Source organism: Hyaena hyaena, unplaced genomic scaffold, assembly GCF_003009895.1.
Source record: "Hyaena hyaena isolate Hyena2069 unplaced genomic scaffold, ASM300989v1 scaffold_96, whole genome shotgun sequence".
NCBI lineage: Eukaryota > Metazoa > Chordata > Mammalia > Carnivora > Hyaenidae > Hyaena > Hyaena hyaena.
This window is the reverse complement of record NW_024080729.1, coordinates 3,160,927-3,178,843: the sequence shown is the minus strand read 5'-3', so window position 1 is coordinate 3,178,843 and position 17,917 is coordinate 3,160,927. Positions and strand designations below refer to the sequence as shown.

At 56.3% G+C, this 17,917-nt stretch overlaps 1 protein-coding gene across 1 annotated transcript; it reads left to right on the top strand.

The window, feature by feature from the left end:
• The first annotated feature begins 5,298 nt into the window (after nucleotides 1-5,298).
• Nucleotides 5,299-14,118, top strand: MAPK13 (mitogen-activated protein kinase 13). Its single transcript, XM_039235308.1, has 12 exons — nucleotides 5,299-5,499; nucleotides 6,356-6,485; nucleotides 7,464-7,522; nucleotides 10,631-10,739; nucleotides 10,934-10,963; nucleotides 11,348-11,395; nucleotides 11,509-11,623; nucleotides 11,764-11,835; nucleotides 12,834-12,913; nucleotides 13,149-13,227; nucleotides 13,326-13,502; nucleotides 13,783-14,118. The coding sequence occupies exons 1-12, from the start codon at nucleotides 5,381-5,383 to the stop codon at nucleotides 13,863-13,865; spliced, it is 1,101 nt and encodes a 366-aa protein (XP_039091239.1). The 5' UTR covers nucleotides 5,299-5,380; the 3' UTR covers nucleotides 13,866-14,118.
• Nucleotides 14,119-17,917: the final 3,799 nt, after the last annotated feature.

Sequence of the window (17,917 nt, the reverse complement as noted above, 5' to 3'; positions counted from 1 at the left end):
GAGGGGTGTATAGTGGGGTACGGAGGTAAGCAGGTCTAGAGTTCAATCTGGAACACCTCCTTTAAGAGGGGAGTGTAGAGCTGAGCTTTCAAGGTCAGGAAGGAAGGGCAATTGCAAAGGGTAGAGGGTCTGACTTACCTACAGAGTCAGTGGGAGCAGTGAAGAGCGTAGGGGTTGGGGGGACTGGTTTGCAACGGAAGTTTGGTGCAGATTGTTGGGAAGAAACGAGGTCCCCAAAGTTGTGTCCGCTGGTTCTTAATCAAAAGCCTTTGACCACCGCACGTAGGAGCTGGAGGGCCACGTGAGCATGAAGCCCCTAGGCCTTGCCTCAGGGAGCAGTGATATGAGCAGCACAGAGCCAAAAACCCTTCAGGATAGATCGCGTCCAGCCCAACAGAGACCACACATTCCAGGCACCTCACGGGGGACCCTATCTCAAGCATGGTCCCCCTACCATTGCTTCCTCGCTTCCACCTTTCGGGTCTTCACGCCACATGCCAGTCGTTGCCTCTTGAACCCACAAGAGACGGAAATCTTTGGTTCATTCATTCACTAGGTGTTTACTGAGCACTCGCTGCGGAGCCCGGTCCCGAGATGCCGCCGACCTACAGACTCACTTGTCCAGTGCCGGAGGCAGACGTTTCACAGAGGACCGTGCAGCCTAATAAAGATTACGATGAATGCCACGGAGGACACTGCGAGACCAAACGGGAGAAGAGTCCTCGGCATCCCTGAAGCGTCTCACCAGGCTGGCCCCAGGCCACATCTTCACAGGACTGGGTCAAGGGTGCAGGCTGGATAAAGAGAGGCAAGCGTTGGGGTCGAGTGGGGGAGGCGTATGGCGTAAGGAGGGGAAGTTCACCTTCTGGGTAGCAAGAAGGCCAGCTGGGAGGTGCCACTCCAGCAGAGCTGTCCCCAGCGCTGTCCTCCACCAGAGGGTGCTAAAACAGAGGGCAGGGAAGGGACCATGTCGGAGTGAAGGTGTCAGAGAGAGAAAGGCTCGTTCAGTGCAGGGGCACCTGTGAGAAGGGGGCGCCGATGTCGGGTTCTTGAGATGGATGTTCTGCTCCGGCCCCGAGTCTGTGGAGCAGCCCCGGCCCCCTAGAAGAGGAAGAGGTGCTGGGGAAGATGGCCCAGTACCCAGATGGGGCCAGCGAGCTGCCCACAGGTGTTGTGAGCCGGTGTCCCCTGCCCTCAGGGACTCCAGCTGGCATGAGCGAAGGGCATGGCTGGGGGCAAGGCCGGATGGGGGAACACAGTAGAAAAGTTTCAATGGCCAGAGATGTGCCTGGCTCAGGAGCTAGAATGTTGGCTCCACGCCACAGGGGGATCTTTGTCTGTCACTTTTCAGCTATATACCCAGCACCTGGATCAGCACCAGGCATGCAACAGACACTGAATGGATGGGCGATTGAGTCCTTGGGCTGGGTTAAACAGAAGGGGGAGGGGGGCAGGGACCAAGAAACAGATTCTCAACTATAGAGAGTTCAAGTCCACATCCACCACCTTCTTGGTCGTGTGGGACTCTGGCCCAGAGGTGCCTCGGTCTCTCCATCTATTCCTAGGGGGACCGATAGCATTTGGACAAAGCAAGGCAGCCGTGACATCTGGGAGCTGCCTGGCCCTGTGCAAGTTCTCTCTTCTTTCTAGTTGACCCTCCTCGGTGAGATCTAAGATCCCCGATCACAAAGTCACCTCCGCTTCCCGACAGCATCTAATCCAGATCAAAGTCCTGCTGCCTCAAACCTTCCAAAGATCACCTAACACAAACCCGAACGTTATCACAAGCCTTTCCCAGCCCCCCGTTACCAAGATGCCCCGTGGTTCCCCTGGTGGCTGTTCCTTGCTGTAAGGAGCAATGGCTCCAGCTTGTTCACTGCCAGGTGGGTTTCGAAGGATCTGCAGCTGGAGGCACAGACAGTCCCCACCTGGTGCGGCTGCTGCTGTACCGCATGTGGGATGATACACTCCCAGGACCCTTCTGGATGTATCTGCCATGCTTTCCTATCACTTCCACTTTACAAGGAGGGCACCGAGACCCAGACAGGGGGCGGCGGCTCTGCCCGGGGCCACACAGTGGGTCTCGTTCCACAGTTGTTTGCCTAACCCCCTGGCCTCGGCCTCGAGAGGGCAGAAACCAACATGACAACACGGGGCCAGCATCTGGGAGGAGGAGAGCAGAGGGCTGTTGGGGCTGACAGAGAAGAGAAGCCTGTGGCCACAGGAGGGGAGCACCCAGGGCGTCCTCAGTGACCCCCGGTGCTGGCTCACCCACGTGGGACTTCCCAGATGGGACCCTCCAAGGCGTTTCTCTCCGAGGCCTGTCCTGGCTGCTGAATAAACACAGGCCCAGCTGGGGCCCGAGGGGGCGGGGGTCGGTGTCATCAGGCTGAGGCCTGAGTCACTTCCTGACCAAGGTTTCAGAGACACCCAGAGCCAGAGCCTGAGTGGGCTTCCCAAGCGTTCCCCACCTCTCTGGGCTCACCTCTGCTGTGCTCGGGTTCTCAACACACACAGCAGAGAGGCAGAAGCCTTGTCCTTCCCCTGGGGAATGGGCCCCGCGACCCAGAAGGAAACCTAGGTGCCCCGGAACGGTTCTGTCTTGCCTGCACCCAGTCCTGACCTCGGGCTTCCAGGACGTCCCCCCAGCTTTAGAGGCACGGTCCCTTCTCCTGGCACCCCCAGCTTGGCAGCCCTCCAGGCCCAAGGCCCCTTCCCTCTTCCTCCCACAGGGTCTCAGGGCCGGAGCAGAGGGTGGGGCAGGGGAGAGGGTGGGGAACATGCCAGATGCACTAGCACAGGATGTGCGGAGGAAGACCTGGTTTGATCACAGCCACGTCCTCATGATGCGAGGGAAGGGTGATCTGGAATGCAGACCATTTCCTTTAAGAAGCAAGGCCTCTCAGCCCAGAAACACTACCTAGACTTGGAGCTGAGAACAAAGCCTCTAGAACCAGGCTATGCTCACCTCATTTCTTTTTTAGATTTTTATTTATTTATTCTGAGAGACAGACAGAGTCTCTCATCGAAGTGTCAAGCCAGGGAGGGGCCGAGAGAGGAAGAATCCCAAGCAGGCTCTGCTCTGTCAGCACAGAGCCTGATGTGGGGCCTGAACTCACGGACTCGGGAGATCATGGCCCGGCCAGAAATCGAGAATGGGACACTTAACCAGGCACCCCTACGCTCACTTCTTTGACCTAGCTCTGCCCCTTACCAGCTGTGCAACCTTCAGCGAGTTACTTAACCTCTCTGCACCGCAGCTTCCTCGTCTCTCAAATGAGGACAATCATCGTATTGACTCACAGAAGCTCTTACCAGGATTGAGGGAGTTGTCTGTGTAAAACACTTAGGATAATGACTGGCACATGGCAAACACAAGTGTTCAGTAACTGCCTTTTCACTTCGAATGGGCTGATTTTTCCATTCCATTTCATTCTCACTATGGTTTTTGATCTTCTACTGTGTGCCAGATATGAGTAAGACAGGTTCGGTGACTGCAATGCCTGGCGGGCATTTCTGTGGGATCCCTGCACCGTCCCCACCCCACAATGGTCTTCCAGATGGTGCTTGACGCCGCATGACTTGCACGACCCCTGTGGGACGGACTGTGGCACAGGCTTTGGGGCCTGCGGCCTCCCTAGTGAGGACTGCCAGCTTGCTGTAGGCCACAAGCAGGTTCCTTTGCTTCTCCCAGACACCCTCTCTCCCATTGGCAACGTGAAGGGAGCCGTCCCCACCCCCTCCCCGGGCCAGGGCTGCGTCAGATAAGTCTGGCGCGAGGACCTCTTGTGGTTATTCTCGGCCCCTCCCTCCTTTCTGGGAGATCTCTGTGCTTTAATTCGAGCACAGAATCTTCTTCAGGCTGCAAGAGCCACCAGACGCAGATGGCAGAAGGCCCTGGCTTATCATTGCCCTATGGGGCATTAGGAAACCAGTAAAAACCTGTCCAAACTGGAAATTTGAGCCTAGACTGGATAGTTGATGCTATAGAATTTCTGTTGTTAATTTTAAGTGTGAAAATGATACTGTGGTTATGTTTTAAGAGTGGTCCTTATCTTGTAGGGGCGCCTGGGTGATTCAGACAATTAAGCATCCGACTTCAGCTCAGGTCATGACCTCTTCAGTGTTGGTGGGTTCTAGCCAGCCCTCAGGCTCTGGGCTGACAGTTCAGTGCCTGGAGCCTGCTTGGGATTCTGTGTCTCCCTCTCTCTCTGCGCCTCCCCCCCACCCCCACTCTACCTCTCTCTTTCTCAAAAGTAAATAAACATTATGAAATCTGGCCATGTGTAGCAACATGGATGGACCTTGAGGGTGTTACACTGAGTGAAATAAGTCAGGCAGAGAAGGACAGCTACCATATGTTTGCACGTATACGAGGATTAGGAGGAACTTAACGGAGGACCGTGGGGGAGAAAAGGGGGGAAGGATGGGGAGAGGGAGGGAGGCAAACCATGAGAGACTCTTGAATGTTGAGAACAAACTGAGAACTGATGGGTATGGGGGAGGGGAAGGGGGGTGATGGGCATGGAGGAGGGCACTTGTGGGGATGAGCACTGGGTGTTATGTGGGAACCAACTTGACAATAAACTAAAAATAAATAAATAAATAAATAAATAAACATTAAAAAAGTAGTTCTTTTAGAGATACAAAAATATTTATGGATGAAATTATATAATGCCTAGTTTTGCTTCAAAATGATGGAAAACAAAAATTGGCTAAGGGTTGAAATAACTGTTGAAGCTGAAGGATTGTGGTCGTTCAGGTTCACTAGAACCTCCAAGTGTCGTCCAGAGAGCCTCAGAGCCTGGGAGCGGGTTAGAAATGCAGAATCTTGGCTCCACCCCAGATCAACTGAATCAGAAACTGTATTCTAGTAAAATAAAATTCCCAGGGGATTCGCGAGCACATTCAAATGGGAGAGGCACTGGGCTCTTCTACGTACGTGCGTTTTCGAAACTTTCCATAATCAGAAAGTTGTGCGGTTTGGCTGTGGTTTTCCAAAAGTGTGTAGCCCATTCCCAGGCCGATCTTCTGCCGAGGCCCCGGGGTTGGAAGGCCCTAGGAGGGCTCCGTCCCGCGCGGGAGGCTCTGCGGACCACCCGGCGCGGCCCCGGCTTCCCCCCTCCCCCGCCCCTGCAGGGCTGCGCACCCGCCGCCCGGCTCGGTCTCCCGCAGCGTCCGCGCTCGGCCGGGGCCGTCGGGCAGGCCCGGGCGTGGCCACGCCCCGCGCACCTGGGCGAGCCGGCAGGTGGGACGCGCCGGGACCCCGCCCTCGCGCGGGGGAGGAGCGGGCGGCGGGGCAGGCGGGGCCGGGTGCTGGGAGCCCGGCGGGCCGCGAACGCAGGCGCCGCGCTGGGGCCACCGAGATTGGGTGCCCGGGATGAGCTTCACCCGGAAAAAGGGCTTCTACAAGCAGGACGTCAACAAGACCGCCTGGGAGCTGCCCAAGACCTACGTGTCGCCGACGCACGTAGGCAGCGGGGCCTATGGCGCCGTGTGGTGAGACCCCCGGGCCCGCGCGCCGCTGGGGGGCGCGGGGGGCGTCCGGCCGGCGGGACGGCGCGCGCCTAGGCACTGAGACGCAGGTGCAGCCTCCCGACAAGCCGGGCGGGGCCAGCGCCCCACTTCCCAGACCCGCCTTGGGGGTCCCCTCCGCCTCTGGACCGTCGGGGCCGCTCGCCCACCGCCTTGAGCGAGGACCCCAAGGCTCAGAGTCCTGCGGGCTTGGCAGACCCTCGCGGGGGCTCTTCCTGGGCCGAGCGCTTGGAGCTGGGAGGGGGCGACAGGGCAGCGGAGCACGAGCAAGAAGCCTCAGGCTGTGGCAGAGGCTGGCCTGCGGCCACTACCCACTACGGGCGCCATCTCACTTTTGTCATTTTGTCACTTTGTGGGGTCTCTGTGGGTTGAGTTAGGACTGGGTCTGGTTCTCCGGGACTTGAATCTTACGGGGGACCCCAGTGTTCATCCAGGCGAATCCCTGTTGTAACAAGTGGGTACATGGAGGCCCAAAGAGGGAGACGTGACTTGCCCAGTTGCCAAGAGTGAGCTTCCCTCCGGGTTCTGGATCCTTTTGGCATCAGCTTGTCTGCCCAGTGCGGTGCGCCCCTCTCGGTTACTGCCCGTCCCCTCTGCCACCCCCGACCTGTCACTGCGCCTGAGGCTGCTCCCAGGAGTCCGGAGTGGTGGGCTCCTTGCCTCCCAGCCTCGCCCCCTGGCCAGGAGGGATGGGGTGGGAGATGGCCTGGACCCCCCCCCCCCCCCGCCCCAGAGTGGCCTGGGAGATTCCACCCAGGATGCGGAGCGGAGGCTACTGGGCAGGAAAGTCACAGCCCGCGCACCTTCCTGTGCCCTACAGCTCCGCCATCGACAAGCGGTCAGGGGAGAAGGTGGCCATCAAGAAACTGAGCCGGCCCTTCCAGTCGGAGATCTTTGCCAAGCGAGCCTACCGGGAGCTGCGGCTGCTGAAACACATGCAGCACGAGAATGTAGGCTGGGGCCTGGGGTCTGCTCCGGAGAAGGGGAGGGGGTGGTCCCTCCGGGTGTGGGGGTGCTGGCCTGACAGGGTGCAGAGAGCTCAGCACAGGGCCAGGAGAAGGGGACTCGCCTCCCCGCCCCTCCCACTCCTGTTCCTCACCTCATTGAAACGAGGTGCCAGGTCCTGCCCCGCCTACTTCCCAGGAAGGGTGAAAAGGATAGTTTTGGCAGTGGAGCAAAATGAGCTTTGCAAGGTGCAGACATGCTGTTTCACTGTTATGAGGAAATGGGCACAGAGGAGCTTGTGATTTGTTCTAGATCTCAGAGCCCGTGGTGTGCCTCCCCCCCCCCCCCACTCCTGGTTAATGTAGCTTCCACAGCGGCCCTGATAATAACAATAGCCGTAGATCCCTGAGCACTTACTAGGTGCTAAGTGCTTTTCTCAGAGCTTTGCAGAGACTAATTTGTTAATCCTCACAATATTACGTGAGTTAAGTGCTATTAGTCCCATGTACAGAAGAGGAGACTGAGGCACGGAAAGACTGAGAGGTTATGTGGTTGGTTAGTCGGTGCTGGGATTTGAACCTAGGCAGCCTGGCTCTGGGGCCTCAGTGCAGAACCATGAGAGCATCTTGTCTGCCAGGAAACAGCTGGGAAAACTAGCCACCCAGCTCTGGGCCCCACAAACTTTGCTCCAGGATACCTAGCTCAGAGGGCGAACATTTAAAATCATGATTTCAAAAACACTGGGCACATGTTAAGCCCCATTCCTCTTCAGCAAGCCCCTCCCCAGGACCCCCGTGAGGGAGGGCGAGGTCGCCCCTGGATTCCTTTTCTGCCCGGTTTACTGCTTCTGCCCTTTCACTGCCTCCTGCTGGAGATGGTGTGTTAGAGAAGGGCTGGTGGTCACACGCGTGGCTGAGGGCCCAGGGGAGTGGGGAGAGAGGGCTGTGGCCGCTGCCCAGCCTCACTGGCAACCTTCTCCCCAGGTCATCGGCCTCCTGGATGTCTTCACCCCAGCCTCCTCCCTGCGTGGCTTCCATGACTTGTGAGTCGGGCCGCACTGGGTTCCGGGGCGTCTGCAGGCCTTATTTGCCCCTCGGGAGCAGGCTGGGGGGAGAGTCCAGACTTCTCTCTTCTGGGTGGGGGGCTTCCCGCCCTGCTAGTCTCTTTGGGCTGTCCACTGATGCGTGATTCTTTCTAGAGAGTCTTTCAGCCAAGGGTGGAGAGAAAGGCAGGCCGGAAGGGTTGGGAGGGGCTCTGCGGGGCGCTTGTCTGACTCAGAACAGTCTGCTTATCTGCTTCATTTATCACCCGCTTGAACACCACCAAGACCTCATTGGCAGTCCTCACAGGGTCTTACCCCGCCATTCTGGGGGGGCCCAGGTGGGGGTCTGGGCCCGGAGCGAGGAGCGATAAGGCTTGGCTGCCTCTGGCTGATGGGGGGTTCGACAGAGTCACACAGAACCAGAAGATTTAGGTGTTAAATGCAGGACTTTGTCAGGCACTTAGACCAGTGTCTGGTCTAAAACATTGGAGCCTTTGGGAAGATGGATTTTTTTTCCTCCCTTCCTTCCTTCCTTCCTTCCTTCCTTCCTCCCTCCCTCCCTCCCTCCCTCCCTCCCTCCCTCCCTCTCTCTCTCTCTCTCTCTCTCTCTCTTTCTTCTTTCTTTCTTTCTTTCTTTCTTTCTTTCTTTCTTTCTTTCTTTCTTTCTTTCTTTCTTTCTTTCTTTCAAGTTTATTTATTTATTTTTGAGAGAGAGACCAAGAGCAGGAAGAAGGGCTGAGAGAGAAGGAGAGAGAGAGTACCAAGCAGGCTCTGTGCCGTCCGTGCAGAGCCCCACATGGGGCTCGAACTCACGAATTGTAGGATCATGCCTGAGCTGGAATCAAGAATCAGATAGATGCTCAACCGACTGAGCTCCCCAAGCTGATCCTATTTCAAATGCAGCTGAAGGGCCCTTTGTTAGGATTCTTTTGTTTTATATTTAATGCAGTGATTCTGAATGGAGGGTTTTGGTGTTTGTTTTTTTTTTCCTATAAAGCCAGCTGCTGGGCTTAGCATTTGGAATTTAAAGTGGACCAGCCCCTCAGGAAGGGTGGAGGTGCAGTTTCTAAATGAATATTCACAGTAGTGTGGTTGGTGCTCTATATATGGTCAAGTGCTGGGGACTGCAAGCTACCTCAGGAGGCTTCCCAGAGGAAGCAATGCTTGAACTCTGCCTCAAAGGATGAGTAGATGTTTTTCTGCCTTAAAGGTGTGAAAGGCATCCCAGGGCAGAAGGAACTGCACGGACAAAGGCCATGGTGCATGAAAGAGCCTGGAGTGTTGGGGCGATCGTGATAAGTTCACTGTGGCTGGGGAAGGCCAGTGGCTGGTCTGGCCCAGGGGAGAGTCCAGACTTGATCCCACAGGCGGCCTCAAGTCCACAGGATTTGAACATTGGGGTGATGTGGTCAGATCAGATTTTGGGGTGCACTTTGGCAGGAGAGAGAAAGCCTGGAGAGCAGTGTCCCAGACCCTGACCTTGATCTAAATAAGGCAGGGGTGATGGGATGCCCAGGAGCAGAGCTGAGACCTGTCAAATGGTCCCGTCTGTTGGGATGCAGTGGCTGCGGGAGGGGGATGTGGCTCAGGAGGCCAGGCTCCTGCTTGAAACACACACGGTAGAAGAAGAACCGACCTCGGGAGAAAGAAGGAACTCCATTTTGGACACCACTTTTGAGGAGCCTGTGAATGTTCAGGCGTTTAGTCAACAATTGCAAACACGTCTGGAGCTCAGGAAGGTCAGGGCTAGGGTAGAACGTGGTATAATGCTGTTGACTAAGAGATCAGCAGAGAATCTTGAGGAGGTGTTAGACTTTGCAAGAGGTCCAGTAGGAAGAAAGGGAGCCACAGGTGTGTGTGGATGGGGTGGGGGTGGGGGTCGTTGGTGATCTCGATCTGTGCAGTTTCAGAGGGGTGGAAGCAGACACCAGGTTGTCAAGGGATTGGAAGTTAAGGCAGTGGGTCAAGAGGCATGGACCACTCTAGAAGTTTGGCTGCGGAGGGAAAGAGGGAGAAAGGGTGGTTATTTGAAGAACCAAGTCAAGGGAAGGTGGTTCTAGCACAGTAAGTTCATCAGCAGAGAAGAAAGACCCAGGGTCCATGTAGAAGTGAAAGACAACACTGGGGAGGGGACTGTGCATGAACCAGAGTCCCCCATCGGGGAGGGTGGATGATCAGGTAGAAGAAAGTCTCAGAAAATCACAGGCTCATAGAGTTGGCCTTCATCACATCCTTTTTTTTTTTTTTTTAAATATTTCTTTTTAAAAATTGTTTTTAAGTTTGTTTATTTTGAAAGAGAGTGAGCGAGCTGGGGAGGAGCCGAGAGGGAGAGAGAGAGAATCCCAAGCAGTCTCTGTGCTGTCAGCACAGAACCCAATGTGGGGCTCGATCTCACAAATCAGGAGATCACAGCCTGAGCCAAAATCAAGAGTCGGGCGCTTAACCGACTGAGCCACCCAGGCGCCCCTTTAATATTCCTTTTTAAATCATATTTTGTTCTGGGCTTTGCCGTTACGACCTTGAGCAACAGCTTTATTTTGCTGACCTTGACCTGTTTTGCAATCCCACAGGAGGGTACAATGGCTCAGCTACTCCTTCTTCCTTCTTCTGCCCTCCTGGAAAGTGTTTTATTATTTCCTTCTTGGAAGGGCACATATTCTTGGTTGTTTGTGGAGTTCTCCCAGCTGGGCATGACCCTCTGGAGGCGGGGGCTGGTGGTGGTGGTGGTGTGATATTTGAACCAAAGCAGAGGGAAATACTGGCAGATGTCTCTAAAGTCACAGCTGTGACTTTCTGTGGGGCGTGGAAAAGGGCAAGCCGAGGGCACCTTTGAAGAGAGGGAACACGGCTCCAGTTGGTTTTCCTGAGCACGCACCAGCTAGAATGCTTCCCCTGAGCTCTGCCAGCCAGTGGCCCCCGGGGCCAGGCCGAGGGCCAGAAGCCAGGAGGCCCATGTGGACGTCCAGCTGGCTACGGTGGGGCTCATTCTCGCACGCGGAGCCCACCTCTAAGGGCTCTGTTCTGCCCCAGCTCCTTTGCATGTCCTATGACCTCAGACCTGAGGCTGGGTGGGACTGGGGACTGTCAAGGAGCTCTCATGCCTTGCAGCTACCTGGTGATGCCCTTCATGCAGACGGACCTGCAGAAGATCATGGGGATGGAGTTCAGTGAGGACAAGATCCAGTACCTGGTATATCAGATGCTCAAGGGTCTTAAGGTGCGTGGGGGCCTGGAAGGTGGCCGGTGCGGGGGGGGGGGGCGCCTTGGTGTTGAGACCTGAGGTTTGGAGAACACCGGGATGTGGGGGCTGGGAGAGCACACTGCGATGGGGTGGAGGAAGTTTGGAGCCGGCCTGAACCACCTATTGTGGAAGCACTCACTATTTGTGCGCGCTCTCTCTCTCTCTCACAGTACATCCACTCAGCTGGGGTCGTCCACAGGGTGAGTGCTCTCTCCGCTCTGGTCCTCAGAGGCCCCTCCACTCTCTGTACTCTCTCTGTGTGGAAGGATCCCCCACAGCCGGGGAGGAGGAGAGGAGAGGGGAGCCTGGCGTGTGGATTTTTTGGACCCAGCCTTGGCCCGGGAAGGGCTGCTCAGAAGAATGTTGTGTTCTGGGGAGCTCTCTGGATGCTGCAAACCAAGCGAGCCTTGAGCAGGGTGTTTCAGGCTCCAAGAATCAGAGTATCTTAGAGCTGGGTGGGCCCAGGAGGACACCTGGCCCCGCCCTCATTTTACACATGAGGAGCCGGACCCACAGAGAGGGGAAGGGGGGCAAGCTCCCATCTCTGCTGCTCGGCCCAGTGCTTCCTCTCTCCTCTCATCTAGGACCTGAAGCCCGGCAACCTGGCCGTAAACGAGGACTGTGAGCTGAAGGTGAGCGGGCGCAGGCAGGGTCAGGGCGGGTGGGCCCTTCTCCCCCGGGGACCCCAGAAGCTGCTCCAGGACCGTCTGCAGCAACTCTTTCTCCCTCTGTCCCCGAGTCATAGATCCTGGACTTTGGGCTGGCCCGGCACGCGGACGCTGAGATGACTGGCTATGTGGTGACCCGCTGGTACCGGGCCCCTGAGGTGATCCTCAGCTGGATGCACTACAACCAGACCGGTCAGTGGCCAGCGGCCCAAGGAGGGGCTGGGGGGTCTTCTCCGGAAGCTTCTCCGGGACCACTGTGGTCCCTGTGGGTTGAGCGACTGCTGGGCCCTGGTCAGCTGGGCCGAGTGACACTTCCTCCCCTCCCTCTGCAGTGGACATCTGGTCTGTCGGCTGTATCATGGCAGAGATGCTGACTGGGAAAACGCTGTTCAAGGGGAAGGACTGTATCCTTTGCGGGAAATGCCCACCTTCATCCAGGGGTTCAGTCCTGCAACAGACACTTTGTCACTGAAAAACCTCTTTTTTGTTGTTAATGCGAAAGTGATACATGATCACTCTAGAGCAACTTTGTTTTATTTTTAATGCTTATTTATTTTTGAGAGCGAGTGTGGGGGAGGGGAGAGAGAGAGAATCCCAAGCCGACAGCACGGAGCCTGATGCAGGGCTTGAACTCATGAGCCATGCGAGATCGTGACTGGAGCCGATATAGAGTCAGACGTCTGGGGCGCTTGGGTGGCTCAGTCTGTTGACCATCTGACTTCGGTTCAGGTCATGATTTCATCATGGTTCATGGGTTTGAGCCCTGCATCCAGCTCTGTGCTGGCAGCTAGCTCAGAGTGTGGAGCCTGTCTTTGGATTCTGTCTCTCTCTCTCTCTCTCTCTCTGCCCCTCCCCTGCTCACGCTGTCTCTGTCTCTCAAACATAAATTAAGAAAAAACACATTAAAAAAAAAAGAGATGCCTAACTCACTGAGCCACCCAGGCGACCCCCACTCTACAATAATTTTTAAATGCAGGTAAGGGAATTGATGAGAAGTGCCACCTGTTGTTCCGGCACCAGGTAGAAAATACATCACGTTTTGGCACCACACGCTAATGGAGCGCCTGTGTGTGCTGGGCAGGTGTTGAGACTATGTGGGGCTCGCACTGCCGAACTCAGTGTGTGGGGAGAGGGGTGGAGGATGGTGTTGAAGAAACGGATGAAGGTGGCTGAGCGGAATGGGAGCTGGGAAGGCAGAGGATCCAGGGGCATTTGTGGTGAAGCACTCTTAGCCCAGCCCGGTGGGTGGGAAGCTTCCAGAGGCCTGCGTCCCCTCTGGAGAGTGCATCTGGAGCCTGGATGGTTGCCGTCGAGCCTGGGGGACAGTGACGGAAGGGCGGTGGGAAGGGCGGCCTCAGATCTGCCTGCAGAGAGTGAGGCTGAGCCTTAACCCACTGCCAAGACCTGGACCAGCTGTCCCAGATCCTGAAAGTGACCGGGGTGCCGGGTGCAGAATTTGTGCAGAAGCTGAACGACAAAGCAGTGAGTGGCAAATGGGTCTGGACTGGCCTTGGCCGTGCACTTGGCTAACCAGGGCTCACCCATTCCCTCCTTTGTGCCCTGGCAGGTGCTCTTGCCTTCATCCCACTTTGGACTTTGACCTGAACCTTCAGCCCCGTTCTGGGGCTTTTCTGGAGCCCCCCTGCCCTGTACCCCCACGGCCCGAGCCCTGAAGGGCTGACACATGGGGATCACTCAGTGCTTCTCTGTCTTCCAGGCCAAATCCTACATCCAGTCGCTGCCACAGAGCCCCAAGAAGGATTTCTCGCAGCTCTTCCCGCGGGCCAGCCCCCAGGGTGAGTCACCGGCCCTGCCTTCCAAGGGCTGCTGCCCTCCTTCCCCGAGGGTGGCTCTCCCAGGCCTGGGCTCTGAGGTGAGTGATCTGTCGCTGCAGCCACAGACCTGCTAGAGAAGATGCTGGAGCTGGATGTGGACAAGCGTCTGACGGCCTCGCAGGCCCTCGCCCACCCCTTCTTTGAACCCTTCCGAGACCCAGAGGAGGAGACAGAGGCCCCGCAGCCATTTGATGATTCCTTAGAACACGAGAAGCTCACGGTGGACGAATGGAAGCGTAAGAGCGGGGGGGTCTCGGCTTCCATCGTCTCTCTCCTCTCTCTGCCTACAGCCTCTCTCTGCTTTGCCTCCGCCGTGTCCGCGCGCGGCCTCTGCCGGCCCCACCGCCCTCCTGGAGCACTACCCCTGCGTCCTTCGCTCTGAGCACGCACTGCCTCCTGTGCGCACTCCTTACCCCTGAGCTGACTTCCGCTCCGCCGTCCATCCGGGGAGGGGGCTCTCTTTGGCTTTCAGCACCACCCCCCCTCACACACCTCGAGCCACCCTGTGTTTCCCAGAGCACATCTACAAGGAGATTGTGAGCTTCAGCCCCATCGCCCGGAAGGACTCACGGCGCCGGAGCGGCATGAAGCTGCAGTGAGAGCCTGGCCTGACCCTTGGCTGAGCCCAGGACCGCCACGCGGCACTGCCCGCCAGATACTGCCCTTGGGACCAGTATCTGTTTGTCATGACTGTAGTTACAGTTCTTGGATTGTAGCCTTCCAGGCGGAGGACACGGGGCCCTCGTCCTTGTGCAAGAAACGGGCCTCGTACACGCAGTATTCAGGGGTGTTGGTTGGGAGAAAACCGCCCCGGTCACAACCGGCCACATTAAAATGCCAATCTGGAGAATCGCCTGTGTGCGGGCTCCTTCCTTCTGGCTGAGGGGTGGGCAGGGGTCTGGGCAGTGATGCCTCATCTGTTCGCTAAGGCTGCTGTGACAAATCCCCGCAAACCAGAGGGCTTAAGACAGCGGGACTTTATGCCCTCACAGCTCTAAAGGCGGGAAGTCTGAAATCAAGGTGTCGGAAGGGCCGTGTGGCCCCAAAGATTTGCAGAGCAGAATCCTCCCTCGCTTCTCTTTAGCTTCTGGCGGCTCCTGGAATCGCTGGTGTTCCTGGGCTTGCGGTTACACCTCTGCCTCTGTCTCCCCGTGGCCCACTGCCCTCCGCATGTGTCTGGCCTCGCCCGTTCTTAAAAGAACACCAGTGATTGAATTTCAGGCTCCCCCTAATCCTGTCTGATCTCATCTCCGTCCTTGCTAATTACATCTGCTGAGACCCGATTTTCAAATCAGGTCATGTTCGGAGGTTCTGGGTGGACACGGCTTTGGGGAGGACACTACTGAACCCACTACAGATGGCCACAAGGGAGGGGCTCCTTCCTGGGCCCTGCGCTCTGCTGAGGGGGCCAAACGTGTTTAGCTGCTAAATTAAGGGAGCTGCAGAGAGAGCTGCAGCTGCTGAGACATTGCATGCAGGTTATTTTGGGTGAGTGATAAGCAATCAAGAAACAATAGCAGGCTCGGCTGACAGAGAGCTGCAGGAGGCAGCAGCGGGCTTTCTCCAGGCTTTCTGGAAAACGGTTCCACTTGGGCCTCCTCTTGGGAATGATCCGTCTCTCCCAAGCTTTCACCCGACAATGGCGAGGTTTTTCTGTTTACATCTGAAGAGCTTTGGCCGGAACAGATTCCCGCGTACAGGGAAGGAGCCAGGAGCCTGGCCTTGTAGGCCCAGCCCTGGGGCCCGGGTGAAGATCTAGATTCCTAGGCCCTACCCCTGAGACTGATTTGGCAGGTCTGAAGTTGAGACCTGAGAACTGCTGAATGAAGGCGTGCCTCGCCCATGCCCAGGGATCCTGATGAACATCAGACGGGATTTAGGAAAACATTTGGTTGGGTTCAGTGACATTTGTCAAGAGTCCTAAATCAGCAACCCATGGTGGGAGTCTGGGGGACTTACTTGGGCTTCACACACTCATTTTACAGAGGTTAAGACTGAGGCTCAGGGCACTTTAAGGGCGGTGAAACTGTCCTATGGGATACTATAATGGTGGACACATGACATTCTGCATTAGTGAAAGAAAACCAGCAGAGCTGAACACCAGAGTGAGCCCCCACCGAAACCACAGGCTTTGGTTAATAATAATGTATCACTATTGGTCCATCACTTGTAACATATTATAATGTATCAGCACTGGCTTCTCACTTGTAACAAACGGGCCACACTAATGCAAGATGTTAATAATAGCTGAACTGTGAGGCCAGGGTGGGAGGCGTGCTGGGGAAGGAGTATACAGAACTTTCTGTACTTTGGCATGAGTTTTCGGCAAACCTAAGATTGCTCTAAAAAAATAGTATCTACTTAAAAAAAAAAAAAAAAAAGACTTGAGGCCCCACGGAGATAGGTCCCATGGCTAGGGAGTGGTGGAGTCAGGATTTGAACCCTGCAGCCTTGACCACTGTGCCAAACTCTCGTAACCCACACTTGCATCCAACAGTGGCTCGGCCTTCTGTTCCGTCCAGCCTGCCTCTCGGGACTCCTTCGCTGCCTGTGTCCAAGGACAAAGTCCAGTCTCCTTGGCCTGGCATTCAAAGCCCTTGCATCCTCTCTGACGTCATATACTCCCGCTGCCTCCTGTGTTCCTTATCCCGCTGTGACCTGCCAGAACGCGTCCTGGGATACACCACGAGGCTCGCTCTGCACATGAACAGGTTAAAGGTTCTGACAAGTCCTTCAGTTAAGAAGTCTGCTCATCGTTCATCCTGAGCTTCCCAAACGTACTACCCCGCAGTACCCCATTTTCTCCTGAGAGCCCTCACACCTCTTTGCCCAGCGAAACCCGGTGCTCACATCCCAGGACTTCTCCCCAGGTGGGGCCCCGAGCTTCTTGCAGAGCCTCTGCCTAGGAGGCCCTTCGCCCCCCTCCTCACTTAGGAAAATCCTCCTTACCCTTCCAGCCTCTGCCTCGGGCCGCCATTGCCGTGGAGAAGGAAGTCTCCAAATCCTCCTTAAGAGAAGGGGTCTCTTCCTCCCTCCGGCCCAGGCCCTCTGCGGGTGGCAGTTATGGTGTGAGTGGTTCGGCCTCCCTCCCCATCGCACACTGCGAGCCCTGCTTGGAACAGCCATCTGTGAACGGCTGGAGATGTCCCAGGGTCCTGCCGGTCATCTCTCTGCCCTGACCAGACCGCATGGGGTCAAGGGCAGCGGAGAGCATAGCAGGAAGCAGAAGCGGGTGGCCCTGGCCTGTATCTTAGAGTTGCCCTCCCCCCCCCAAAAATTTCTAGGCTTTCTAGTCTCAAAAGCCCATCGTCCCAGTGTCCCTCCAGTCACTCCAGTCCATCCCATCCCAGAATTAAACTTCTGTGTGTCACTCCAGCCCCTTCCCTACAATCGTCTCAAACCTGGGAAGTTTCTCCAAAGGGAGGTGACGGTGCCGACAGAGGGAAGGGATTCAAGGATTCTGGCCTCACCCTTGGGGCACATGGCTGGTGGGGAGGGGGGACAGGAAACGAGTCCAGTTATAGGCTGGCTGGGGGGTGGGGCCCAGCTACTCCCAGAGTCGGCCTACAGGACTTCTGACAAGTCTTGTGTCGCTCCCTCCCGTTGGCGGACAAGGTTGGAACTTGCCTGCGATAGGCAGCGAAGCTTGAAAATTCCTGACAGAGACAGGAAAGCGAAACTCAGGTCTGGAGACAGCTCAGTAGCAGCTTCCTGCATCTCCTCCTCTGTCAAAGGAAGGGTGTCCTTGTACAATGTGCCGCTCTTCTCCCGAGGCCACTGGGGTCTACAGCTGGGGCCCGGCCTCCGGGGACACCCAGGCCAGGGCTTGCCTGGCGTGTTAGGGGTGGTGCTGCCCCCAGTGAGGGGCAACTCACGGGAGACAGAGGAACTGTCCCCGCAGGGAAGAGCCAGGGTGTGTGAATGCCCCAGAACCTGCGAGGCCGGGGGCTTGTTCGAAAGGGGGAAGGGATCAGCTCTCCCCTGGCCCAGTGAGATCGCTCTGGTTCCCCACCAGGGTGTGGGAGCCTTGCTTCTGAGGAGGGGGGAATCTCTTCCCACCTCTCCTCCCCATACTTGGCTTTTCTGTCATTGAATTCAGCTGAAACATTTCCCTAAGCACCAATGCTGGGCTGCCGCCCTCCCTTTATTCCATAGTGAGCTGGGGGTGGGGGGGAGGGCGGCTGTCATCCTCCCTAAATCCCCCTGTGATTTAAGGTAAGAAACTAGTGGCTTTCTCCCTTTTCACAATGGGCAGTGGAGACCTGACACCATTCAGCCAAATCGAAGATCTCAGTGAGATGTCACCGCGGAGGCTCCCCTACCAGATTTCCTGGGGGAGGGGCAGTGCGGGTGGAATTCTGGTCTGATCCTTTCCGCAAACCCAGACTCCAGGCCAGTGACAACAAGGCCCCTCTGGGTGAGGGGGCCCTTAACCATTTTCTGTGCCTCGGATCCCTTCTCAAGGCAATATTTTCATACGCATAAGATGAAATCCGCAGGATTACAGCGGAAGCTAGTTATGTTGAAATACAGTTGTGAAAACCTTTAAATGTGTGATGTTGTAATTCATGGGTTTCTTCATGAATGCGTTAAATAACAAGACCGTGAGCCTGATAAGTCACAAAAGTAGAAACGAGCATGGACGATGTTT

Bases quoted from the DNA above. Each gene is read 5' to 3' on its own strand.
- MAPK13 (XM_039235308.1), top strand. From the start codon at position 5,381: ATGAGCTTCACCCGGAAAAAGGGCTTCTACAAGCAGGACGTCAACAAG. The intron at 7,523-10,630 runs GTGAGTCGGGCC...CATGCCTTGCAG, and splicing joins CTGCGTGGCTTCCATGACTT to CTACCTGGTGATGCCCTTCA. The intron at 11,396-11,508 runs GTGAGCGGGCGC...CCCGAGTCATAG, and splicing joins ACGAGGACTGTGAGCTGAAG to ATCCTGGACTTTGGGCTGGC.